Genomic DNA, 27367 nt, shown 5'->3' with positions numbered 1-27367 from the left:
TCATTTTCTGATCAAATATTTCCAAATCCTTTGACCTTCTCTGCTGAAAATTTCTAAAACTTTTTGGGTGTGGAAGTACTCATAAAAATACTTAAAAAATTAAAGTGTGAATATTGAAGAATATGATAATATTTTCAAGCAGCAATATGCGTTTTGCCATAATTTTTCTGCCTGCCTGCTTCTGTTGGTTTCATGCTTTGTAAGCATCAAACAACTCCCGTCTGGCTAATATAGGGAGCAGGCAGCAGCTTGTACTGTCATGCATTCTTTCTTTCCCTCATGCCTTTACCATACTCTATTCCTGCCTGTGCCAAGAAAGGTTCAACATAAGCCACAGGGAAGCGGCTATCAAGCCTATGATTGGGAGGATGGGGATGGCAGATGATGCATAATCTGATCTCTTCTCCTGCTAATATGTGCAGTATCACAGAATCACAAAAGTAACCCTTATATTTCCTTTTTAAAAATGTTGCTGAGCTAACACATTTAATATAAATGCTCTGCCATTGAAACCACTTTCTTCTCTTTAACAAGTTTTTCTCATTTTAACAGCTTAAAATCATTCTTCATTTAACAGTTTGTGATAATTCCAATATGTTTTACTAGAGGTATAATGCTTGCAGTCTTATTCTTATGTACAATTCTTTACTAAGTCCATCACAACACAACAATACAGTATTCAAGGCTAAATTAATTTTGCTACATGTTTTGGGTATTCATAGCCATCATCAGGCAAATACACGATCATAATGTTTACACACTAGTGAACTGGAATTGTGTAGTGAGTCTGGATACTTGACAATTATCGTATTATAAAACACAACGTATAAACTAACTTATCATAAAGCAAGAACCTAATTTAGCCTTGAACACTGTATTGTTGTGTTGTAATGGACTTAGTAAAGAATTATATATAATAATAACACAACAGGATGCATGAAATGAAAAATTACAAATGCTAGTCAAGCAAGCAGCATATATAAATACATGAATACTAAGTTAAAACTACTGAACTGCAATGCTAATACATGTATATATTTTAATAAGAAGTGCTTGGCTGAGAACTTGACACCAAAAAATGCACTAACAAGCTAATTTAGCCTTCAATACTGTATTGTTGTGTTGTGACAAACTTAGTAAAGAAGTGTATATAATAACACAACAGGATGCATGGAATGAAAATTATTCTTATGTTTTGTCCACAGGGAGTGTTGGAAGGCTACAATAGTACTGTGTTTGCTTATGGGCAGACAGGGTGTGGTAAGAGTTTCACAATGCAAGGTGTCACAAACCCTACCTCACAGAAGGGAATTATACCAAGGGCCTTTGAGCATATTTTTGAAGCAGTTTCTGTGGCAGAAGGCACTAAGTACCTTGTCCTAGCTTCATACCTTGAGATTTACAATGAGGAAATTAGAGATCTGTTGGGTCCCGATGTGAAGAGAAAGTTAGACTTGAAGGAACATGCAGACAAGGGAGTATATGTTCAAGGTATGAATTTATATGCTTTTAATATATTTTTATATTAAATTTAATTCTTAAGCAACCAAAACAATTATATTTTCATGCTAAGTAAAGATACCCAAGGGCAGGACACAAGGTGAGACTAGATACTCTGATTTATTTTTATAGTTTTGAGTCGTTGTTTGCTTTCCATGCAATACGGACAATTCTTCGTAAGATGAGGCACCATTACACAATTTATTAATTGCAACACCATGGACCTCTCTTAAAATCTTCTATATAAAGTAATATCGAATTTCCAACTTGTCTATGGAAACGCACACAAAGTAAATCCAACGACTGATTTGATGTTTTGAAAACATCATGAATATATATCTTGTCATATAATACTTCAAATTTTTAATTTTTATATAATCTGAATTTTAGTATTTTTTACATAAGCATTTTTAAATTTGTACAATTAATAGTGTTATATCCATTTTATGATTGCAGTTAAATGGTAGTTTTTGCTGATATGTATTTGCCTGATGATGGCTGTTAGTGGCTGAAACATGTAGCAAAGCCACAGCAGAACGCTGACTTTGATGTTTACTATTTGCTGTGTTGTGACGGTTCGTTAAAGAGTTGTGTTTTATAGTTTTGTTAGACTTGTGGGAGCCTCCCACAGTGAAGCAAGTACTACCCAATCTGCACTCACCATGGCAGCTCAAAGGCTCATTGGTTTGCTTGCTGCACTCACAGTCTCATTAGGCAAATACAATTGTAATAGGCCACACCCACTTTCTGTCTCATCCCTTCAAGATGATTCTAATATAGACATAACGGTAGTGTGATATAAAATATCAATCAGTGTACTTGTATAAGGTGAACAGTTTCATATGCCTTCCTTATTCACAGTCTCCTTATATAATTACACTATACATGAAAGTAGGACTGAATTCTATCAAATGTAAAAATGTTTTTAATAATAAAATAGAGTCTTAAAAGTGGAGCCGGGATAGCGCAGTTAGTATAGCGACCGATTACAGGCTGGACGACTGAGGGGTCAGAGTTCGAATTCCGGTAGGGTCAAGAATTTTCTCTCCTACATGTCATCCAGACCGGCTCTGGGGCCCATCCAGCCTCACATCCAAAGGGTACTGGGGGCTCTTTCCCCGGGAATAAAGCAGCTGGGGCGTAAACCTGACCGCTAACCTCCAACTAGTGCCAAGGTCAATGTAACGTCTATACATCACCTCCTCCATATGCCTTCATGTAATTACTTAAATACAGGGACAAGTTTACCTTTTACCTTAATAGAGTCTTAAAATGTTTCGGCCAATGATGGCCATTATTGGTAAGCAACCAACACCTAAAAGGAAATCTTTCACGTGCATTACGCACGTGTTGTCTTCTAAGGATTAAAACATTAATATTGTCACGTGTTGAGTGATTATAGACAGAGTCTGGATTCATAATCAGATATACAGGTTATATACAAAAGATTGGTGCGGTTTCAAAAGTTAATAAATAATTTATTTCTCACCTTACACGGGCACAACATTCACCGTCAGCGGAGGCAACTATCCAAGTTTCTCATGCGCTACCAGCAGTTAACTTGTTATGCTTACTGCGTGGCCACCGGGCCACTTTCAAAGATGGCGGTACAGCAGGAGAAGGCTTTCTGTGTGCTCCGTTTTGAGGTGTCCAGATCTGTGTACAGTGCAGCGTGAGTTTCGTGCACGGTTTCAAAAAGACGCGCCACACAAGAATAACATAAGCTGGTAGTACCGACAGTTTGTAGATACTGGATGCTCGTGTAAAGGCAAGAGTCGTGGTCGACCTTGTGTGTCTGATGACAACATCGAAAGAGTGCGTGATGCGTTTCACCGAAGTCCCCGCAAGTCAGTGGGTAGAGGAAGCAGGGGATTGGGCATGCCAAAAATGACGGTGTGGAAGGTGTTGCATAAGTGGCTGTTTAAAACCGTACAAGATGCGACTGGTGCAGCCCCTTAAACCAGCAGACAAAGCAAAAGGCGTGACTTTTGCGAGGAGATGCAGTTGAAAATGGAGGAATATGGCAAGGCGAACAGACACAATGTCCATATCAGGGGAACCGCGCAACCACATGCACAGATAGAATCACCAGCGTGACTCTCCAAAAGTCCCGTGAGAAAGTGTACGACCCATTTATCTTCACGGAAGCAACTGTGACAGGCGACTCATTTTTGAACATGTTAGAACGCTGGTTGTTACCCCAACTGAATACCAATCATGACAATTACATTCTACAACTGGACGGAGCTCACCCCACCCCCCCATTTTCACAGGAATGTACGGGTGTTTCTCAATTGTGGTCTTCCACAGCGCTGAATTGGATGTGCTGCTGCAAATGGAGACAACAACCTTCTCCCTTGGCCACCCCGTTCGCCAGATCTTATGCCGTGCAATTCCTTTTTTTTGGGAGGTTCATTAAAGACAGCGTTTATGTACCACCATTGCCCACGTCCATCCATGAACTTCGTGATAGGATAACGCATGCGCTGCAGGCTGTTACAGTGGACATGCTACACCAGATCTGGGATGAGTTTGATTACCATGTGGATGTGTGTTGTGTGACCCAGGGTGCACATATTGAAGGCTTGTAATTAGCGCATGAGAAACTTGGACAGCTGACGCCGCTGATGGTGTATGTTGTGCCTGTGTAAGTTGATAAATAAATTTCTTATTATCTTTTGAAACCGCATCAATCTTTTGAGTATACCATGTATTATGTTCTTGGAGATCGTAACTACAAGTACAATAGCATTATTGCTAATTCATACAGCCTGCAATTCACCACAGCATGAAATAAGTCATCTCAGCCTTTTGTGCCTTCACCGGTTGTCGCCTGGTAACATTCACTACACCATAGATTCCTCAGTTTCTATGTTTCTGAGCTCATGTCCTTGCAGGCTGAAGTCTGTCTCATTACTAACTCATTGTCACTAGGCAAAGGCTCCTCTGCCTCTCACANGGGGGGGGGGGGGTTGTTTCACCATTGGGTCCTCTTGAACCACCTGCATCCAAGCTCAAAATGTACTTGACTCTTTGACAGCTTTAGCAGTTGGTTGGACAGTTAGTTTGCTGCTGGTTTTTTCCAGCACAATTATTCCTGACTTCAGTCTCCTCAATTTCCATGACCAAGAATTTTAGTCTCTCCTAAACATGCACGTGTTTTGAAATGGGGCCTCCTTTTGATGAAGGAGGGGTGAGTCTTTCTATGTAGGCGCTATGTTTGTTGCACCATAGTTTCAGCATGAGCATACCTGCACTGTCACTGTATCCAGATAACTATGGACGCTGTGTTGTAATGTATGGGATACTATGAGTTGAATGAAAAGGTAAGAGTTATAAATATTCCTCTTTTCATACACTTATCTAGTATTCATTTGGAGGGCTGATGGAAATAGGGAAATACCTCAGTTTAATGGTTTCCAGTCAGCATATAAGTGGGAATGTTTATTCCCTTGTCACAACACTCCAGAAAACAGAGAGAAGCTGGAGCTCCATGGGGATAAATTAAGTGCCAGATAATACCATTCATATTCTTATATTTTTAGTGGGTATAAGTACTTTTTTCCATAGTAATTTTATTATTGAATATCCCTGTTTCTTAGATCTGTCAATGCATCCAGTTCAGAATGTGTTGGATTGTGAGAAACTCATGGAACGAGGCTGGAAGAACAGAGCTACAGGGTCAACATTGATGAATGCTGACTCATCAAGATCACATTCAATATTCAGCATCAACCTGGAAATGATGCCACTCTGTGCTCTTGAAGATGGTGGCTGTTCTGATGATGGAGACCACATCCGTCAGGGCAAGCTGAACCTTGTTGATCTTGCTGGTAGTGAACGACAAGCCAAGACAGGTAACTAGAAAATACCTTCTTTAATGGGCATTTCATAAAGCCCTATACATTTCCAACCCAGAGACTCATGTGTGATTCAACATATGATGTTACCAAGATGTAAAATGCCACTTATCCTTTTGTACTGAATAATTTTTTGAGCTGTCTACATCCCCTAAGTTATTAAATCTCATTAATCTTCTGAGAATACGTAATGTTCAGGACATAATGCTAATTTAATATATGTACCTTTATCCAGCAGCCATTATCCCTTTTACCTCTTTGCTGCTACTGCTTCTACTACTTCTACTACTACTACTACTACTACTACTACTACTACTACTACTGCTACTACTACTTTTCTTACTATCACTATTATGACCACAGCCCCACAACTACCACTATAGCTGTGTCTTTCTTTATCACTTTCAGTCACTTCATTATAATGAGAAGCCTGAGTAGGAGGAAAGTCAGTTTTATGGGTTCTGACTTTAACATCTTATTTTATTATGCAGATGATATAAGATATAGTAACATTTTTTGCATTTATGTATGAAAGTGGCTTCAATTGTAGCTTCTTTTATTGAATCCTCATTTACAGAGGACAGAAAGTACATTTACTAGCCTCTGTGGTCTAGTGGTCAGAGTTCCTGGCTACAGAACCAGAGGTCATGGGTTAGATTCCTGGTGCTACCAGATTTTCTGAGAAGTAGTGGGTCTGAAATGGGGCCCACTCAGCCTCGTGAGGATAATTGAGGAGCTATTTTAAGGAAACAGTGGTTCCAGTCTAGAAAACCGAGATGAACGGCCGTGGGCATCCATTGCGCTGACCATGCGATATCCAATATCTGCTAAAGTTGGCATATTTATATAAATAAATAAGCATTATTATATTTTCCTTAATTACTCTGCGTATCACAAATCCCCTAAAATATTTCCAGATGTAAAAGAAATTTAAATTCTCTTTCTTCACTCAGGTGCCACTGGCGAGAGATTAAAAGAAGCTACCAAAATAAACCTATCATTATCTGCCTTAGGGAATGTGATATCAGCTCTAGTGGATGGAAAGTCCAAACACATTCCCTACAGAGACTCCAAATTGACAAGGCTTTTACAGGTATGACAATATGTTCAAATCTTCCAGTTGTAATAGGCAAGACATTCAGGGTGATTCAGAAAGATGGACACAATTTCAATTGGCTATATTTCCTGAATTATATGTTCCATTTGAATTCTGTAAATTACATTTGATTATACATACATGGAAGTTTATAGATGTTCAATGTGCCCCCCTCTGGCTGCACGGTTAACATCTAGACGGTAGATGAATTCATCCCACACTCGATGACAAATATCTTGCATCACTGAGTTCACCGCAGTGATACGGTTTCTTAGGTCATTCAAAACAACTTACGCGGCGCTGGAGTGCTCTAGCGGTAATATTAGAAACTTTACAACATCCTCTTTCAAATGTACTTTACAGAATTCAAATGCAACATATAGTTCAGGAAATATAGCCAATTGAAATTGTGTCCATCTTTCTGAATCACTCTGTATTTAACTGCAAGTGTTAATGTTGTGTGTATGCTGATTTTACTGCTTCATGCTTGTGCTGTTTTGCTATAGAAGCGGAGAAGACAAGTGCATTCTGTGCATGATGTGAATAAATTTCCAAAGCAGGCAAATTATGAATGTTATGGTGCCCCAAGAAGCAACCACATCATGAAGGGCTGCAGCAGGGTGATGTCAGCTCAATGTTGGAGAGTCAAGAGTGAGCAGCTAAGGAATACCATGGAGTTGGCTTACAGTGTTTTCTAAACCTTATGGAAGTGCTTGTTAGGATGGCTAACGACCACCAGCCATGAAATCATACTCATGGTGACATGCCCTATGGAGGCCCATGTTGGACAGACAGTAGCTTGAGAGGGATGTGGAGCAGTTCTGCAGGAAGCAAAGGCTGGGCAGTAACTGAAATGTCAGGATATTGCCAGTTGCAGCCCCATATAGAAGAGCTACTGCCAGAATGGTGTTATTGCAATTATATGGCCATGAGTCCCGTGGGACCTGGAACCAATAATGGCTCAGAGTGCCTCAAGTTTCCATCTTTGCCCCAGTATTTCACATTCCGTGTATAAATAGTGCAACCGCTGCACATGGAAGTCGTCTTTTTCTTTCACGGGTGATACGTATACATATGTGACACAGAAGCATGAACGTTATGTTTTCTACAAATTGTAACGCCCCCTGAATGCAGTGAAGTCATGGTGTGAGCACTGAAATATAAAGATCAATGAAGGAAAAACTCAGGTGATCTATTTCTCCAGAAGACTTGGGGTCTCTGAGGATGTACTACAAATAAATGGATGGAACATCCCCTTTGTAAATACTGTGAAGTACCTTGATATCATCTTCGATAGCAGGTTGACAGAGAGACTATATTGAAAGGACTGTAGCCAAGGCCTTGGGCACATATATAAAGGACCTATTCTCTATTCAAAAATGAAGGTTTAGGCACTAATGTTAAACTTATTCTTTATAAACATCTTATTAGGTCAATAATTCATGTCTATCCCACCTGGGAGTGTGTGGTGGACGCTCGCCTTCTGAAGCTGCAGCAACCACAGAACAGAGTTATGTGGATTACTGGCAAATATGACAGGCACACACTTGTCCATGATTTACACGTGACTTTCAAAATTCCTTATACGTATGACTACATAAATAATTGTGCAGAAAAGCCATTCACAATAATCTGATTCCATGGTACATGTAAATGAACAAGGGGAAGTCATGCATAGAAGTATAAGAGGCATAAACTTGGCAGCAGTCATATCTATGACTGTTCAAGTGACTCACTGTTGTTTTGGAGAGGTTAAATAAATTTAGACGTAACTGATGAACAAACATGCATTGATAGAGATCATGTGTACATCTAGTATAAATGTTATTATTTGTACTAAAGTGACAAATGTGTACAGTGTCCACAGTGTATGTATAATTTGGGAACCCAGAAGAAGAGGAACATCCGCTGTTGGAAGCCGCTACCGAGCAATGACTAGTGAAGACATGACTGAGGACATTAGTGTAAATGTGTCAGTGAAATGTAAAGTGTAGTCATGTACTGTGTCAGAAAGTCCAATAAATCCGATTACCAATCCAAACTCCATCTGTAGTCACTCATACACATTAAGGCTGAAATTGTTAGTTCAAAAGAAAAACTGTGGTGAACTGAGTAGGGTAATTTTTAATTCATTACTCATAGAAGCATACATATGCATGCACACACTTGCACATGCTATTTTCATCAGGTTATTCCAGTCATGATAGATATAAAACTAAATCCAAAGACATTGAAAGTTATATCATGTTACTGCTTGGATACTGAACACTGATACTGTGACATGTAAATGATATCCAACAGGATTCACTGGGAGGCAACACAAAAACTCTCATGATTGCATGTCTCTCACCTGCTGACAACAACTATGATGAAACATTGAGTACATTGCGCTATGCAAACCGTGCGAAGAACATTAAGAACAAGCCAAGGATAAATGAGGATCCAAAGGATACAATGCTTAGGGAATACCAGGAAGAGATTAAGAAGCTGAGACAGATGCTTGAGACGACCAGCTCTAGCAGAAATACAGGTAATTACATAAATAAATAGCAGAAACCATCACATGTAACTATTTCATAGGAGTGAGTGAAAGTTTTGCTTTTACATGATCCAGCTGTTATTTGCCCTCATCAGAAGTCACAGCCAGCACTATAAAGACCTTCACATATGCTGCTCTTTGTATGCAGATTATACTATATTACTATATTACAAATAAGTATACTAACATTAGACATGTTAACTATTTTATTTGAATATAAATCACATTAAACCATTAGCAAGTTCTCTTTGTATATCAGTGGTTATGACTGGTCAAATCATATAGGTTTTATAACTCTGGTTTGTAATGTATGATCATTGAACTATCAGTGTCTTCTTATTTGATGATGTTATAGAACTTTGTTCTCGTAAGTGCTCATTTGCCTCCCACTTCATCTCCTCCTAAGGAATAACCAACTGATGATGAATTATCACAGAGTTCTATATTCCTGTCACTCCTAGAAAAGAATCCTACATGCCATGAAAATTCTATTGTTATTAAAGGTATTTAAAATGTTAGAGAATTCACTCTTTAAATTCTATAAAATTAATTCTGTTTCAAACTAAAATACAAAATTTATTTGAATTTATCACATTAAGACCATTTGTTAAGAATGCATTTCCACTCGTCATTATCTGATTGGAAACTGAGTAAGACTGAAATACCCTAGTCTTTCTTTAATATCCTTTCATCAGTAATAGAGATTATGAAATATGGAGTATTTCTTGTCAAATTTAGTTAGTTATTTATTTAGAGAGGGTGGGTTTCCTCATGCACCGCGACCAGTTTGATCTATTGTGCTTCCCTCTATGATATTCTACCGGTCTCTATACCCTACCGATACTGGTGCTTACCATCAGTCCCGACCAAGCCAGCGAGTTCGGCCTCTACTGGCTTGGCAGTATCTATAATGCTTCCCCCATCTATTAGAGGCATTAAGATACTACTGTTGGGTGGGAAATGTCCTTGAATTTGGCTCAGTGACCTTAGGAGATATGAGGTTCTTTTACGTGCCATAAAGCTACGACACGGGACCCACAGCTTAAAGTCTCTCCCGGAGGACTTGTTCCCTGAATTTTTCTGCCCTTAAAAATTCCACGACCTCCGCCCGGTTTGAACCCGCGTACTATGAGTCATGAGGTGGGAACGTTACCTCTAGACTACGGAGGCCGCTTTGTCAAATGTAACTACAGTACTCATTGTTCAAAACAAGTTTGTGCTGTTGGAAATTTCGCAATTTTCAACATGAATTTTTTGTAGGAATTGTGGTTCTCACAGCAGTGGTTAAGAGGAGTTCTCTCTTCTGGGATATAAGACCGTATGGATAGCTGGGACCCAGCAGGTCCTACTTGCTACCTGTTTTTTGCTTGTTTCTTGGCTTTCTTCTTTGACACTACAATGAAGTTAACATGTTCCTCTGAAAATCTGATTGATTTTTAATTAACTACATGGCATCATATCTCACAAGATAGAATGTTTTTTATAAAATTTGTAATATTTCAGAACATCAGACTTCAAAAGAGTCTTAGTATGGAACTGAGATATATGTGTAGTTTTGTAGCACTGCCAAATCATAGTTTTCTGTTTTACATAAAATTATTGTTAATGAAATTGTCATTCCTTTTAAATATTTGTTAAAAAATATAAAGCTATCCTTGTAACAAGCCATAAAGGCCCATAGGATTGTGAGACATTGAGGCTCCCACATTTTCTCTAGACAGTTGGCTGACAGATGGAGGTAAGATTGTCAGCCTTATGTGCCAATTGCCCATTACCCCCCCAGGGGTACTGGTACTCATTTCTGTCAGAGGCCAGGGCCATAATGCAGCTGGAAGGATTAGGTAAATTGAATAATCCACATCATCTTGACTCAAATCCACTACGTTCCAACTTGTAGCATAGCACCTCAACCAACTATGCTACCACATGCCCCTTTTAATTATCTGTTAGTAAAGAAAATCTCAGAATTATATTTCAAATTATATTATTGTTTCCCCTGACTGAGAAGCTGATACAAAGTCATTTTGGGACCATGAAAATAAGAGAATGGGAATGTAGACTAGACTTCTGCATCATGATTTTCAAAATTACTTTCATGAAAGCTGATGATTTTATTGAATATTGTTTGTAAGACATGTATACAGCATTCCGAACTTCATAAATATTAGCTGTATTTCAGATATATTATAAGAGGCTGGAGCCTTTGTTCAGTAGTTAGACCAGCAGATGTCAGTCAATCTTGCCATTTGCTACTTATGTTTCCTCTTGTGCTTTACTCAACTAACTCTTTGGTGTAAAAATTGTTTCAAGTGATTGACAGGATTTGTGGAGTTATTTAATAACAATAAACAATAGACCCTTTTTAATGTACACAAGTAACTCTTCTGTGGAAACAGTGTTCTAAGTGATTGTTCTATTAGTGACTATTAGTGTGTTTCTTAATATATAATATAAATCACACAGAGATTAACTGCATTAATTGAATATTATAGGATGGTTGTCAATAATGAACCATGAACCATGTAAGAGGAAATGGCTGCATAATGGCTCCAGTCCAGTATTTGAGGGAGGGATGCAGAAAATTGTGAGAAACTTTGGATGTGGCGATGGGTTAATTGGTCAGCTTCTAAACAAAATCCTAACATTGTCATTGAAGCTGGATAAATGATCATTGTGCCAACATTCTGGACACAAAATAATATCAAATGCCTTGATATAGGCCTACACTACAACTTGAAGCACTAAAAGAAAACACATATTTTTGTATTTCATATGGGTGTGTGTAATAGGCATAAGATTATCTGTGCTCTTGAAAGCGATGGGCTTTGTTATCCATGCTAATTTTTTTTAATTCGTTTAGTGGGGGGTGGAGTCCAGCTGGGTCCACTCGGCACGGCGGCCACTGATTGGCCTATTGTACCTGCCCCGGGTGATTATGATGATAGAGAATTTGGTACAATGAAGATTGACAGGGGAAACCAAAGTACTCAGAGAAAATCCGCCCCAGCACCACTTTGTCCACCACAAATCCAACTTTACCAGACCCGGGATTGAACCCGGGCCGCCACGGTGGGAAGCCAGTGATTAACTGCTTGAGCTATGGCACGGCCTACTATCCATGCTAAGCAGCTGACCTTTCGAACACATACAAAATTGTCTAATATGTCTCAGATCTTAAACAAATAAATCCTCAGCAAAACTTAGGTGCTGTCCTAGCCCATTTTGGGGCCATTATATACATCACAAAACTTAAATAGTAATAACAGGATTAAGACATAATTAGCAATGCTTCCAACTGAAAGTTATAGATAATGTGATGGGGCTAATAACCGCATCTGCCTAAATTTATGTAAGCACTTTCTTTCCACAGCGATATTGATGACTGATGAGAAGGTTCTGGCAGAGGAACGTGAGAAAGTTCGGCTTGAGTATGAGAATGAAATGAAGAAGATGCGAGAACAGTACCTGGCTGAACAGGACCACAAGACAAAGCTTCAGTTGGACATGGATAAGCTGAAACGACAGTATGAAGAAGAACTTGAGAGAATAAACAAACAAGTACAGTAATTAATTAAATAACAATATACAACTGGCATTAATACATTCAGTCCAGTTCAGTATTTTCCAGTCCATGTGGGACATATAGAAGAAGATAACTTGAGACAATTTCCTCATTATTTTCTAAGTTTGCTTACTTTTCTAGTTTGGCAGTATTAAAGCTGAAGGAAATGGTGGAGTAGAAGTCCTATACCTGTGTTTAGAGAGTGAAAATTTATTTACTCACAACTTTATGCATCACTCAAACTCTTTTAAATTCAGTTTTCTTCTTTCTAGCTCAACAACATGTAGACACTGTCTTAAAATTCATAGCTTAAAATTTATTAATAATTTAACATATTCAATATCTCTTCCAGGTTACCACTCATGCAAGTGCCAAATCTCAAATTGTTGGAGCCAAAACTCCATCAGAACTCATTGTGACTGAGGCCCTTAAGGGGTATGTATTCAAAGTATAGTTAAAGTTAGATCTCTGACTGTGACATACAAATTGGGTGTATATTTGTAGGTTAAGGTTGAAAGCTGTACAGTAAATGCCTGCTTATCTAGCATGACCAGAGTATATGGTATGCACATTATATGAATCTGTCATTTGCATGAGGTGTCTTGCAGAAATTAATCACAAAGTCAAAATATCACATCATTTTAGTTCCTGTGCAAGGCCACGCCATAGCTCAAGCGGTTAGTCGCTGGCTTCCCACCACGGTGGCCTGGGTTCGATCCCAGGTCTGGTCAAGTGGATTTGTGGCAGACAAAGTGACGCTGGGGCAGGTTTTCTCCGAGTACTTCGGTTTCCCCTGCCAATCTTCATTCCACCAATTGCTCCACAGTCACCCTCACCTATCATCTGGGGCTGGTACAATAGGCCAGAAGTGGCTGCAGTACAAGGGACTTAGTTCCACCCCACTGGCAATAAAAAAATAATAGTTCCTGTGCAGGAATCTTCATAGTTGATGTAGCAGATTTCAGATGCAGTGCCTGTAACAAGATCAGAAATTCAACTAACCTCTACTGTAATGACACCTGTTTGAGACAGCATGACTGGTAGCTCTGCTAGTGGCTACTGGATTGTGGGCGGACATACGTGGATTGCACATTTGTTTTAGAGTAACATTAAGAAAACAGTAAATTTTCTTTGAAATGTTTTCCTGTTCACTGAGACTTCTGCATGCTTAGCCATAAGAGAAGCAGGACTTTAGTGTATGTGGGATTTCCATTTACTTTTAAGGATTTTCCTGTTGTCTTGGAAAGGTCTACTGGGATGCATAACTGCTCCATATTTAAGTGGTCATTTTATACTAATTTAAAAGAAGAATAATTAATCCATACTTGCAACTGTAACTGTTCTTCTGTGTGACATTTGTTTTAGTCACCTTAGATTGGAAGCAAGGTACACATACAGAATTGTGGTGAAGAAATAACACTTAGAAGTCCAAAAATTGAATGTAACCGTTACATTCATCATACCTCAGCAGCCTGGGCATGATCCCAGACACATGGGAATTGAGGTGGATAAAGTGGGACAGGTGCAGATTTATTTGAAGTATTTCCGTGTCTTCTGCCAATTCATATTCCACCACCTGTTAAACATTCAATAATCATCCTATTGTCAATGCTGTATAGTCTTGATATTTATAACACCATTTAATAAAAAACTCGATTTAAACTTTGAAAAAAATTCATTTTACTTTTGAGGGCCAATCTATAGGGCCCCTATTTTTGGAGATAGTGTGTTCATATTCACTGGGCACTGACCTGTGACAGACTGTTGACTACAAAACATGAAGTTCATCCACCCACTCAGGTTCCAGCAAGGAGCACAGCCATATGCACTTGCAGGCATACAGAAAGACGGGCAGATGATGTACCAAAATTACTTTTCTGTTTGTGTTCAGTGGGCTCAAAATTTGTAAATTTGTCAAAATTCTGACAGTGATTTTTTCCACCATCACAGTACCTTCTGATATAAGCTATATATACGAGAAATTAAAAATATATTTGGAACATACTTTGTTTTACTTATATCTGATATGATTAAATATTTTATATAAGATATGAAGTATTGAAGTTGAATTTCCTCTGTTTAGTAACAGTGAAAGTTTATTTTTAGTTGGGAATTCAAGCAATGAAATGTTTGATAAATCACAGTTATGATTTAAATTTCAGTGAGAATCCAGCCATTAGTCCATCTCAACAAGAAGTACTACTGAGGTATGTTCAAACTGTAAATACAGGGTGTAATTCTCTTGTTATCACTAACTGGAATCCTACCTTCATGGTAGACATCAAAGAGTTGTAACTGATAAGAAGTGCACTCACTCAAGTTGGGGTAAGATTGTCAATGGTGTTCCCCAGGGATCAATCTTAGGCCACTTATCATTATCAAACCCATTCTCCAGAATGTCGCATGTACATATGAAGTTGAAAAACTGTATTATTTTTCAGAAATTTTATTTAGTATCTTCACATCTATCACCCAAATACTGATTAAAGTCTGAAGTACTCTGAAAATTTTGTTTTTCCTGAATTATTTCAATTGATAGTGAAGGATGACAAAAACCTATCTGAAATAACAGTTTCTACATTTATAAAATGTTCACTGTATAAAGAGTACTGTCTTCTGGGATTTGGTGCCATGTAGCCTGGAAGAAATATCTCAACATTTTGGAAGAAAGTACTGCCTCCATCTTCAGAGCGAAAGGGTTATCAAATCGAGCAGGAACTGCCTGAATTACTCCTGTGTCCCTGAAGGTAGATCCAATATGCAGCTCTTAAACATCAGTATATTTCAATGAAAATCTATGGCGTCCCATTTCACAAGGCAGTACTTTGTACAGTCATTGCTATGAAAACCTCAGGTCCAGTATAATTTATAGTCTGTATTAGCATGTCACACAGAAGTCTGATGTCAGTATACTAATGATGCATGTCAATAAATAAAAGAGATATTCATCTGTAACAAAGTTTGTCTTGTGTCTAAGTATTGAATGTAATGGTTAAAACTGCTGGAACAGGTTGCAGAAGTTGCAGAAAAGCATGGTAGGTGGAGAGCGTGCCAATGACCGTGAACTGAAAGAAAAACGGCTCAGGAAGAAGAAAGCAGCTGAACGCCGCCTTCAGGCCCTGGCCAAGGTTCTGTCAAAGGTTGAAGATGATGATGGAGTGTTTCTGCAGGTTTATGATGATATCCAGCAAGAACTGAGCCTTAAGACTGACGCCCTTAGAAAAAACAAGATGAAGGTAAAATTAAATATATTTAAGGGACTACAAGATATAGTCGTTCATGTTCTCATCCAGTTTAATATTTGTGGAATAATTTCCCAGTTTAGACAGAAGTCCCACAACCCTGACATGCTTATAATTAAAGAAATAAATGGAAATTATCCCAGCTGGTCTGTCATCTGTTCAAATAAATTAATTTCAAAAGGGGTTCTCTGTTGGAATGAGTCCAGTATTGGAAAATCACATTGAAGTCCAGTGCCAGATTCGGTATTTTTGTTTTAAAATTCAAGCAGGATGAATTGAATCCAGTGGGATATTACATCAACTGTAACCGTACGCATCCTTCACAGAAAGTCTTATTTGTTTGTAAGTAACGGTTAAGTTTAGCTGTAGAAATGAGATGCCCCAGAGGGATCATGGTCCTCTGAACTGGCCTTTTGTTGCGAGGGACAGAAGGGAGGTTGGTGAGTCCATTGCATTCAAGGGGGAGTAGGTGTACCTTCTTTCGTCCGTGCCTGTGGGGGTGGAGGACCTGTGGATTGAAGCTTCAAGAACGTTCGAGAAGGTGTGCAGACCGGAAGGGGTCCGTGTATTTGGTCATGAAGCCCCCCCCAGTGGAAAGTTCGAGAGGGCTAAGAACGTGGTTTCTGGAAGCAGCAGCGGGGGTAAGGAGTTAGTTAGTGAGTGGAAGCCGGGGAGTGAAGGAGTTAATGAGTAGAAGCCAGGGAGTGAGGGTGTTCATGTGGAACCTGTGCTAGGGGGTTAACCGATCGAGCCCGCATCCAAAAAACGACGTAAGCGAGCCAACACCCATGTACCCCTGGGATATAAGACTCATTCCGCTGAATTTAGTCGAGGCATACACCGCGTGGAAGTAAAGCGTGTGGGACGGGTGTACTACTTTATGAACAACAGAACATCATATTTTGTTAGGTAACATTATGAGAGAAAGTTCTGTTTATGTATGTTTCAATATCCCACCGCCGTATGAATACCAGATTGTGCTGAATATAGAAGCATGCAACTTTGAAACAGTGAGGTAGCAGTCAGCATCCTAACCGATGATGACTCGCCCTCTTTCCCACAGTAGATGGATCTGGAATGGTTAAACTTATCACAGTTTTAGAAAGTGATAATCAAAGCAGGCTGTACCATTGTTCAGTTGGGTAAATTTATTGTTTATTTATTATATGTGTACCTTAAAAGTGGAGAGATGTGGACATGAGGTTTGTTTGTGTACTGAAAAAGCCTGCAAGACTCATATTTTAAGCATTTGTACAGCAAGATGTATGGCATTCTTCACTGAAGTTTGAATGATGGCCACCTTCCCTGGATGCATTATACTGCACCCCCGTTGAATTGAAGAGTTCTGTCATCACTGCTGTTTCTGGTAGCAGCACAAGGCTCTATGTTGAAGCAGCTGATGTCATTACATCTTGGTTTGAAAGTTCAGTGCTTCGGATGTATTATTTGTTTATGTTTTTGCTGCTACCTACCAATACACAACAAAATACACTGTTAGCAGTAGGAAGATGTTTAGTAACAAAAGTACAGGATGAGGAAATTGGTGTACATGATCGTTTATAATTGATGACAATATGGAGATAGTAAGTCATACATAATGGAAAGTAGCAGGTGATGAATGTTCGTCAAGTCTGAAATTTCACAGTGGCTGCAAGTTAGATTTCTGTTAGATTCTGCTCATAATTCACATTTATTACAGAGACTAAAATGTAAAATATTGTACCAATTTTATGGCGTTTGTATATCAAAATATATGAATTTGAAACGTTTATATTCTTTTCCATCGATTTTCGTTTTATGAAATACATTTTCAGTGTCTCCCGAAAATAATTTTAATGACGTTTCAGTGGTTTTATCAAAAAATTTTAAAATAAATATATATTTAGACATACCTTTGTGCAAAGTAAATTCTGTAAAATTTTTGTTCATTCAGTACATTCCTGTCCTTTTACATGATGGAGATTGTGATTCAATTAATCTTAATTTTTTCTTGCTATTTGTTTGTTATTGAAAGGTTCGGGCATTAGAAAGAGAAATATCCGATCTCCAGAGTGAGTTTGAGAATGAAAGAACAGACTACCTGGAGACAATAAGGAAACAAGTTCGTTTACAGAAGCTATATCTTCAAATTGTTGAAAAAATATTGCCAACTTTAAAAAAGGAATGTAATTATAGGTAAGTTTGAAGTACATGTATATTTTAAGTTAATTATTGATAGTAAACAATGTTATGGTTTCTGGTGTGTATATCTGTTCTCTTAGAGTCTACATTTTTGGAAAGTAGTAGAAAATAGGGATATATTAACGATATTGATCTCCAACTGTTTAAAAATGTTTAAAGATGTGTCTTTTTCCCCTAGCCTTCTCTAAATATGGACAAAATATCAATTGAAAGAACTGAAAAGAGATTTAATACTCATTTCTCTTATTTGATTTATTCACGAAACTTGTTTCTGCTGTATTTTGGATAATTTGGATTCTCATTTAGCAAGGAACTTCATATATGAAATGTAAACAGATTTTCATTATACATTAATTTTGTAAAATCAGTCCCCATTGATATGTAGGAAAGTTTATGTCTTAATTTTAATTCCCTCTACTTGTTGGACCTATATTCATATCTGCACCACAGTGATTCATCTTCTCATCTCAGCTGTAGCATGTGGCACCCCAGATTCATGGATGCATTGTTTCTGGACTTCAGCCATCCTGTCACAATATAATAATTTCTCCATTTAAAGAAGGAACCAACAGATAGTTGAGTTTATCATGAACAGTAATGAAAATATACATATATCAGTGTTTGCAATGTGAAAACAATTAATAAACTTGATCTTATACTAAAACTGCCTCTGTGGTCTAGTGGTGAGAGTTCCTGACTACAAATCCAGAGGTCCCGGGTCCGATTCCCGGCTCTACCAGATTTTCTCTGAGAAGTAGTGGGTCTGGAGCAAGGTCCACTCAGCCTCATGAGGAAAACTGAGTAGTTATTTCAAGGAAATAGCGGCTCCAGCCTAGAAAACCGAGATTAACGGCCGTGGGGATCCGTTGCGCTGACCATGTGACACCCTCTATCCGCAAAAGTTGGCACTAACTTTGCTGACAAGTGGCGGTCGCTTGGTCAGTATAGTTCGCTTGCAGAATACAGACCACGGAGTTTTTCTTTTCTTTTGTTATACTAAGATAACAATAACCTCATGATTAAAATAAATAAATATTAGGTATGGACAATGCCTTATTTCTAGTGTCCATAACAATAACAGAGATTGTTGATACTGAGCAGAGAACAGTATATATATATCTCTAACAGATTTCCTTGCCTTATTAGATGACATAGCTAATCAGACATGATATATCTGCAAGAAGTGACCTGGAATTGAGAATCTTTTGGAATAAAAAAAACAGTCTTTTAAAAGTGAACTACTGACATCAACACAATCACAGATTTGTTCAGTTGATACAGAGAACTCTTGATGTTATGCATGGTTACATGCATTACAGCAGTGAAACATTTTCAGAGTTCAGAATATCAGATAAAATATCTAGTGTTTTGTACAGTTGTATTAACAACTAAAACATAAATTAAATAAAATTATTACATTTCTCTCTCAACCTCTTGTGTAAGAAACAAAATTTGTCATTTTCTTTGCAGTAATTTGGAGAAAATAAAGAGTGAGGCTGTTTGGAATGATGAGTCTCAGAGCTGGAAACTTCCCGAACTAATCATAACTAGGACAAAACTACCTCCAGCTGGTATGTTAATTTAAAAAATCATTTTCAGTTTTTCTTAAGCCTTGCATGCTGTTTTTATTGCATTATTCTCAATAAATCATAGTATAATGAAATCGTGTTCTAAAATTTAAAAAGTGGTAGTGTAAATTTGAATATAAAACTGAGGAAAAGGGAATACACTAACAGTGTAAAGAATAAAATATTTTACTGTATTCCTGAAGTGTATTCCATTCGTCATAATCATTACTTTAATAATGTCAATGCTGGCTCTCAGTTCCCAGCAAGGGAAAGATAATTTTTTGTTTCCACAATGTCCAGAACAACACTGGGGACCACCCAGTCTCCTATATCATGAGCATTTTGGGTAAAGTTGAAGAGACATGAAACTGACCACTCACTTCGATCTAGTGCCAAGGTCAAGAATGGTAGAGCTATACCTCCACTCCCCATATGCCTTCATGGCATATGGACTAAGCTGGGATTCTCTGATGCTCTTGGTAGGAGATGGTACTTGTTTCACAGAGCTCAGCCCAAAATGCAAAACATTTTTCCCACAGTCTAATTGGGGATGTGAACATTACTCAGGAAGCAGTGGCAAGAAGTAGTGCTCTGACTTAGAAGGTGAATGCCCTAGAAGAAAATGTTATTGCAGAGGAAGCTTCACAAAAACAGGCAGCTGGAGTTCAACCTAACAGTAAGAAGAACAGACCCTGAACAATCACGTCTTTCCCCAGTCAAACGAGGCATTTGAAACAAATTTTTTTTGGAAGAAGCCAGCTAAAGGTGAAAGAATGAATTCATTCATGCACAATTTAAGAAGAAACTTGTTACTGAGGTGTTGGTGTCATGGACAGAGAAGTGTGGAAAAGATCCATGCTTGTCCTTGGGCTGATCTTAGGGAGGATCTGTACTTATAGGTGCTTGAAGATATCTTCTCTCGCTAGAAATTTAGACCTACAGAAAGATCATGAGTACACCGTGCAGCAAGTCTAAAGCACTTCAGTAGTCACTTCAGATACAGATAACATGTTGCGATTTTCTCTGAATATTAAGCTCCAGATTTTCTCTGATAACCATCAACTTCATGATCATCTTACAACCCAAGGTAGCAGTGTCCTCAGAAAGGAACACTTTTATCATTCCTGAGACAGGTAATGACCAGAAAGAATTAGTAAACCATAACTGGAAGCATTAACTACCAGAATGAAGGAAGGGGCATAATTGAATGGAAAAATTAATATCTGTTGTATTGGGAGTGAATGAAGGGAAAGAAACATCCAAATGCCATGTTCTTTATCATTGATTTTATATTATTTTAGTTGGAATGAAATCGTTACTGAGGCAGAAAATGGACTTCTGGCTGTAAGACATGACCTGTTTCACTGTGGTAGAACTAAATATTTCCCTAAGATATTTCACTATTTCATGAATTGCACTACCAGTTCTAGCTCATGGAAGGTAAACTAGTTTTGGTGTGTTGTATACAAGTAGCACTCGGCTTTTCTTCCACATCTGCAGGGGTGCAGCCAAGTCTGTTAACTTTACGGCCAAGTTCTGCTCATAATGGAACCTCAAATAGGAGTAGTAGCTCCAGCCGTAAGTCAGGAAAATCCAATAGCAGTCCTCCATCAGATAAGAGGATCAGTTCTCCTGACATGGATGATGAAAATAGAGTGATATTTAAGGTAAGTTTAACAGTTTTGTTTTGAACTTTGAATTGAGATTTCACAGTTTACTGAATTCTTCAGGCATTATCTTCATCTTTATCCTTGTTCACTACCAAGTGACATATTGTGTGATGTTAATCATGTCAGTTTTCTTTCAAATAGCCAGTGATATTTCCTGTGATATTCATAGGCAGGAACTTCCTCATTTCTTAAATAATGAAGTAAAATTTTAGTAAGTACTACAAAAATTTGAAGAGTACTCTCTTCTGGGATGTGATGTTGTGTAGTGGTATAGAAATTTACTGATGTTTTGAAGGAGTGTCCTGCCTCAATATTCAGCGTCACATAGTAAGCCAAACAAGCAAAGCACTCCGCTTCCTCTTGGCTTGGCTTTCTCTTTGGTGTTGAATATGAAGACACAATATTGCTCTGAAATGTCAACAAGAGTTGTATCATGGCGTGACATTGCAGAAAATAGTAATCTTCGTAGTCATAGAAAGAACCTCAACTCTCAAAATATTTTTAAGATTTGAGGTTTTCACGGCGGTGACTATGAAGAATTCGGAAGAACAGTTGTCCAGCGCCTGCTCATGCTGGTTCCTCGCTCGCAGATTTTTTCTTCTACCCTGAAGATGGAGGCGATACGTTCCTCCGAAACGTCCGTTAATACAATATGTACATGGCGCCACATCCCAGAAGACAGCTCTCAAATTATTTGTTGAAATTTGGGTTAGTAGCATAGAAAGTTTAGGGAAAATACAAGTATTTATTTTCTCAAAATATAGAACACTGCAAATTTGGAACTTGATTTAAAACCACTTCATATTTTTTCTGTGAGTCAAGGCATTGGAATAGGTACATATGCAAACTACAATTCACTGATTTTTATGTCAATACAAACCAGCATATGGAGAATACATACATATTTTCTCCAGGTTGTGTTATGTTATAAAAATTTAAACTACTTGTGAATTCAAACTGGAATTTTAATGGAGTATATCCCGGGAAACACGCTTCAGTATAACTTGAAATTGAAATGACTTCATCATGTCAGATATACAGCATATTTCTTAAAGAACGTACACCTATATAACCTATTTAATGGACCAGAAATGAAGTACTATTATAGACAAAACAGTACCTGCTACAAACTTTAAACATACAAATACAACTTGAGCAAGAGATTTTGATATGTAGATTTTTAGAAACATTTTAAATTTGGAACATACTTTTTGGAAGGGACTGATGAAGATAGAAGCTATAAAAATACTGCCTTCTGGGATGTGGTGTTTTATATTTAGCAGATAAGAGTGTTCATTGTTCATCACTGGGGTAGAGGATTGAGCCAAGTGAGAGAGAACAGATGTTGCAGTTCTTGTGTATGACAATACGTAATGTTCCTCCCATCTGAAGATAACATAACTAACTGCTTCTCTCTCTTGTGGGACTGCTTACCAGATATAAGGAAGGCCATGCACCCATTTAATTGCACTGATTTTTAATAGACATCTTTACTGTTTTGATATCCAGTTTTCAAAATCATGGAAACTTATTCTTGGCCATCTGTACTTCAGTAACTGCAGCATTTCAATTTTTGGAAAGTAAAAATTAATTCTGAAAGAATTAATTAGTCACTGGCTTCCCACTGAGGCGGCCCAGGTTCGATCCCGGGTCTGGTCAAGTTGGATTTGTGATGGACAAAGTGGCATTGGGGTGGGTTTTCTCCGAGTACTTCAGTTTCCGCTGCCAGTCTTCATTCCACCAAATTCTCCGTCGTCATAATCACCCGGGGCAGGCTACAATAGGCCAATCAGTGGCCGCTGTACTGAGTGGACCCAGTTGGACTCCAGCCCCCACTAAGCAAAGCAAATTTTGAAAGAAAATGACACACTTAAAATACTTAAAAGCAGCTGCTTATTTTATGCCAATTGAAGTGAAAGACATGTCAGTGATGCTCATAAATTAAAAAGTGTGAGTTTTAAAGTTTGTAACGAGCAATTTAAATACATATGTTGAAGTAACTGAAACCATGATTTGAAAATGTTTTCAGAATTTCATATGAGACCTGCAGAATGCAGTACATGTCTGGAAAGCAGCACGCTATTAGTGTATATAGGCAGCTTGTTAGATAAAGTATGAATACTACAGAACTTATGAACATTTTTTTAATCTTCCTGCATTTAAATTTGTTAGAATGGGATTTAAAGCATTTTGTTACATTGATCACCTGTATTGCCACTTAAACTAATCCCTACCCTTCTCATGTATCCAGAGCTTACTTGACTGTTGACATTACCCAAGTTTTCTATGTATGAAAGTGATTTGAAACTGAAGAAACATTTTCATTATATCAGAAATAGTCCACTTAATGACAATGAATAATATATTAAGTCCTTATTCTTTTTATATAAGACGCTGGGTGCCTAAGGAGAGTTATCTGCTGGATCAACATCATTTAGGAAATGTGGCATGTTTGGGCTTCTACATCAGTTAAGTTATGCTTGTTATATTAGATCTGTCTGTTATGATATCCAGTACGATGTTTAATTATTGTTCAACTTTTTATTGAATTTTAGTTGACATGAAAACATTACTGATATAAATTCAGGCACTGACAAGTTCTGTAATGTGCTTTTGTTGGCAGAAGCTACAGAAGAGTGAACAGGAAGACATTGCTGGAAACTATTTCAAGCCAAAACGAGCTGTTGAGTTGTTAAATAGAGCCAAAGAAGATGCCAGCAGAGCTTTCAGTACGTGGAAGGGTAAATATTTAAGTTTTTGGGCATGCCTCTGAAATCTGCATGCTCTTTTGTGTACTTTTAACATTTACGTTTATAAATTTGTACTACTCATCTCATTTGAGTGGGAGAGGTATGGAACAAAAAGTGAGTTTATTTCTTATGTTTCATTACAACAGTGGAGTAAAATTTTGTTGGGATGGAAAGTATAGTCATTGCCACTGATAATGTTGGAAAGATACAGATAATGAAATAAACTTAATTATCACTTAATTTCATTACTGTAGTTATACACGTATTTCAGAAATATGAAATGTATTTCAGTACCCTTACTCACTATGCCAGCAATTTACTGTTAGGTTCTATAATCAAGTTAAGTAAAAACGCTAAATGATGATGACTCTGTTGTAGAAACTACTGTGATAACCACTTTAGTGCTGAACTTATTTTATGGCTTACTGTGGAATGCATTACTTTGCAGAACATAATATATTAAGTAAACTAGAGAATATAATGAAAGATTTGCTTTATTTACTTAAAATCTCTTAAAGAAAGAAGACAGTTATATCTTTGTGCATTAGACCTTTCAGTGTGGAATGAAACTAATTACAAAATCGCAGTCTTTTTGATAAATTTGAAAGAAGCAACATGTTATACACTTACAGCATGGAAATTGGTTCTATCTACTATTAAACAATATAAGACCGCAAATTGTAAAATGTAGCCACAACTGACAGAACTTGACAGGGTTCTTCATTTTGATCAGTTTATCTAAGAACTCTCTATGTATAATGTAAATACCATCATAAATGCAACAATTTATTGTAGTTCTTTGTCTTTCTTCTTTAACACTACATGTTTCGGCTGTAACTGGCCATCATCAGGTGTATTTCACTTACATAGCTGTTACACTGCATGTAATTTTAAAATTTAAGAACACCAGCTTTCTCAATTGTCAGTGCTGCGTTTCAGTCGGTCCCGATATACCAGAATCCCCTTTGCTGATTTTGTCAGTTATGTTTAAAATCTTTGTTAATATACACTCGTTGATTTGATTTAAATTTAATATTAATTTTTTTTTTTTTAATTTAAATCACAGGGATACCTGCTCTGTGTCTACATGTGCTGCAGCGGCTACTTCTTGCTTTCGGCACCGTTCATGTATTATCTGTAATACACAAATATTTGTATTACTATCTCCTGTTCTTACGTTATTCCTATATGTTTTATACTGTTATGTATACTTACTCTGTGTGGGCTCCCTGTGTGCGTGCCGCTGTTTATCTTTAATACGTTTGCTGTCTGGTGTGTTGTGTGCTGTGTTTTTATGTTGGTGAGTGTAGGAGGGGAATGGGTAGTGGGGAGGGGGGGTACTGTTAGTCGGTATAGATCTCTTGTATTGTTTGAAATATGGGATTGTGTGTTTCTATGTGTGTGTCATTTCTTACTTATTTTATATTATATGGTATTTCTCTAATGTATTTAAATGTCTGCCCTTCTTTCCCGTTGTTACAACTTCCATTACGTCTGTTATTGTTCTGTATGCATGTCCCATATTTAGTATGTGATTTGAGTACCCGGAATTGCTATTATTATTTCTAATATCCTGTATATGTTCTTTATATCTAGCGTTAAATGTTCGGCCCATTTGTCCAATGTATTTTAATTGGCAATCTGCACATTTCATTTGGTATATGCCACTTTTATTGTATTGTAACATGTTGCGCGACTGAGAACCCCCCTTCCCCCCTCCTCTCCACGGTAACGTAGCGCTCCCCGCCACTCCCCTCCGCGGTGACGTCACGCGGTGACGTAACGCGCAACGCTAACGCAACCGTAATCAACGTCCTACTGTGACGTGGCACTCATTACGCCACAGGCAAGCACTGCAGCTATNCAGTCGCGCAACATGTTACACTGCTCCCTCCTTAAGGCTGTTCGTCCCGAATAGCCTAACGGTGCACCCCCGTTCCTTTTCCGTCCCATAGCTGTTCTTGCAGCATCTGGTCTCCGGCTGTTACAACGGCTCCCTTCTTAAGATCAACTCGTCTCGGGTGGTTTCCTTTCAGCCCGGCAGAAGATCCAGTCGCGTCCCATTCATCCATCACTTTCATTCTGTCGCACATTCACTCTCAATGGGGAGGCCGGTTCTTCTATTTATTCTATTTATTCTATTTATCTAATTGTGGTTTTTGTTTGAGTATGTTTTCTATTGTGTTTCGTGTGCGGAATGCTACTTTTATCTGTGTGTCTAAGAAAGAATGGGAAATCATTTATTCCTGATCAACAAATATTTGTGTCATGGTTTGTCTGCCTGCATTATATTAGATGAAAATAGATGCATCATGACTACAAAAGAGTTCAAATTGCATAGTAGTTCAGTAGCTGAAGGGACACTGAAGCAGTTTTTGTTTTGTCCTCTACTTTCCCAAGGTAGGGGTCAGCAAATCAAAGAGAGTGAAGATTATTCTTATATTTGATTCAATACAAATTGCAGTGTTCTAATTTAATATTGCATGAAATGTATGGTAGTTATTGTTTACAAAAGAGAAAATTCATAATATCTTTTCTTGCATTCAGAATTAAGAAGGACTCAACTCCATGGGGTTAGGTATATTACTGCGTTGGAAATAAAACAGAAAATAAACTAGAACGTTAGAGTAGTTTGATTTTGGTATCTGCTAAATTTTTTTTATTTTGTCAGAACTGAGGAAGGAGTATTGCTGGGTCCTTTTTGCAATTTATTGCTTTGTAGATTAGCTCTGATTAATTATATTTGATTTCCAGAGTACACAAATCGTCATAAAGGAAACAACGGCACAAATGGTCTGAACAATATTCTAAACATAAGCCAATCACAGAATGGTTTACACTCCTCACTGAATGCTCTGAATCTAAATTCATCCATTTCAGCAGTGAATGGGAACAATATTCTCAACAGCTCTTGGAGTTCCAGTCCAAATGGTAATGGACTGACTACAACTCATGGTAATAGTTGGTTAGGTCAGTGTTAATATCTAGGCTGAGGAACTGTTATTTCAGAAGAAGCAGTGGAGTCAAATTACTCTGTTAAGTTTTTCCATCCCATTCATCACCATGCTAAACTCACGGACTGACTCATGCATGGATATCTAGAATGAGATTTGTGTTTTCATATCTTGAAGAATTTAGAACAGTCTTTATCTATACTGAACAGATGCTCCATAGGGAAAGTGACATCAAGGCGTCTATTACCTTTCCCCTATTTATTTTATGAGTGAAAACATGTGGTGGGAATTTGCTGATGTTGCAGTCAAAATCTGATTTAATGTGGCAAGCAGTTTTTGTCTGTCAGGTTACAAGTTCATTCTAATTGCTTGAGTTGCTAAATCAACTAATGAAAAATACAGCATTATTGTGTACTTTGCATATACATTGTGAAATCAGTCAGTT

General features: G+C 37.8%; 1 protein-coding gene across 2 annotated transcripts; it reads left to right on the top strand.

Annotated features, from left to right (window-relative positions):
* The first annotated feature begins 1216 nt into the window (after nucleotides 1-1216).
* LOC111864230 (osmotic avoidance abnormal protein 3) lies at nucleotides 1217-26971 on the top strand. 2 transcript variants are annotated; one of them, XM_033751352.1, is made up of 13 exons: nucleotides 1217-1491; nucleotides 5103-5357; nucleotides 6314-6453; nucleotides 8758-8986; nucleotides 12366-12553; nucleotides 12910-12992; nucleotides 14720-14764; nucleotides 15568-15793; nucleotides 17814-17974; nucleotides 19451-19551; nucleotides 21049-21215; nucleotides 23842-23947; nucleotides 26723-26971. In XM_033751352.1, the coding sequence occupies exons 1-13, from the start codon at nucleotides 1275-1277 to the stop codon at nucleotides 26947-26949; spliced, it is 2145 nt and encodes a 714-aa protein (XP_033607243.1). In that variant the 5' UTR covers nucleotides 1217-1274; the 3' UTR covers nucleotides 26950-26971. The 2 variants fall into 2 exon arrangements, with proteins under 2 accessions (XP_033607243.1, XP_033607244.1); XM_033751353.1 differs by lacking the exon at nucleotides 1217-1491 and adding an exon at nucleotides 3111-4147 and having other exon boundaries at nucleotides 23842-23959.
* Nucleotides 26972-27367: the final 396 nt, after the last annotated feature.

This window comes from Cryptotermes secundus, unplaced genomic scaffold (genome assembly GCF_002891405.2).
Source record: "Cryptotermes secundus unplaced genomic scaffold, Csec_1.0 scaffold4269, whole genome shotgun sequence".
Lineage (NCBI taxonomy): Eukaryota > Metazoa > Arthropoda > Insecta > Blattodea > Kalotermitidae > Cryptotermes > Cryptotermes secundus.
The sequence above is the reverse complement of the archived record's forward strand: the minus strand, read 5'-3'. Positions and strand labels throughout refer to the sequence as shown.

Excerpts from the sequence above, each read along its gene's own strand:
- LOC111864230 (XM_033751352.1), top strand. The coding sequence starts at position 1,275 with ATGCAAGGTGTCACAAACCCTACCTCACAGAAGGGAATTATACCAAGG. Across the intron at positions 14,765-15,567 it reads CAACAAGAAGTACTACTGAG|GTTGCAGAAGTTGCAGAAAA; the intron begins GTATGTTCAAAC and ends CTGCTGGAACAG. Across the intron at positions 15,794-17,813 it reads TTAGAAAAAACAAGATGAAG|GTTCGGGCATTAGAAAGAGA; the intron begins GTAAAATTAAAT and ends TGTTATTGAAAG.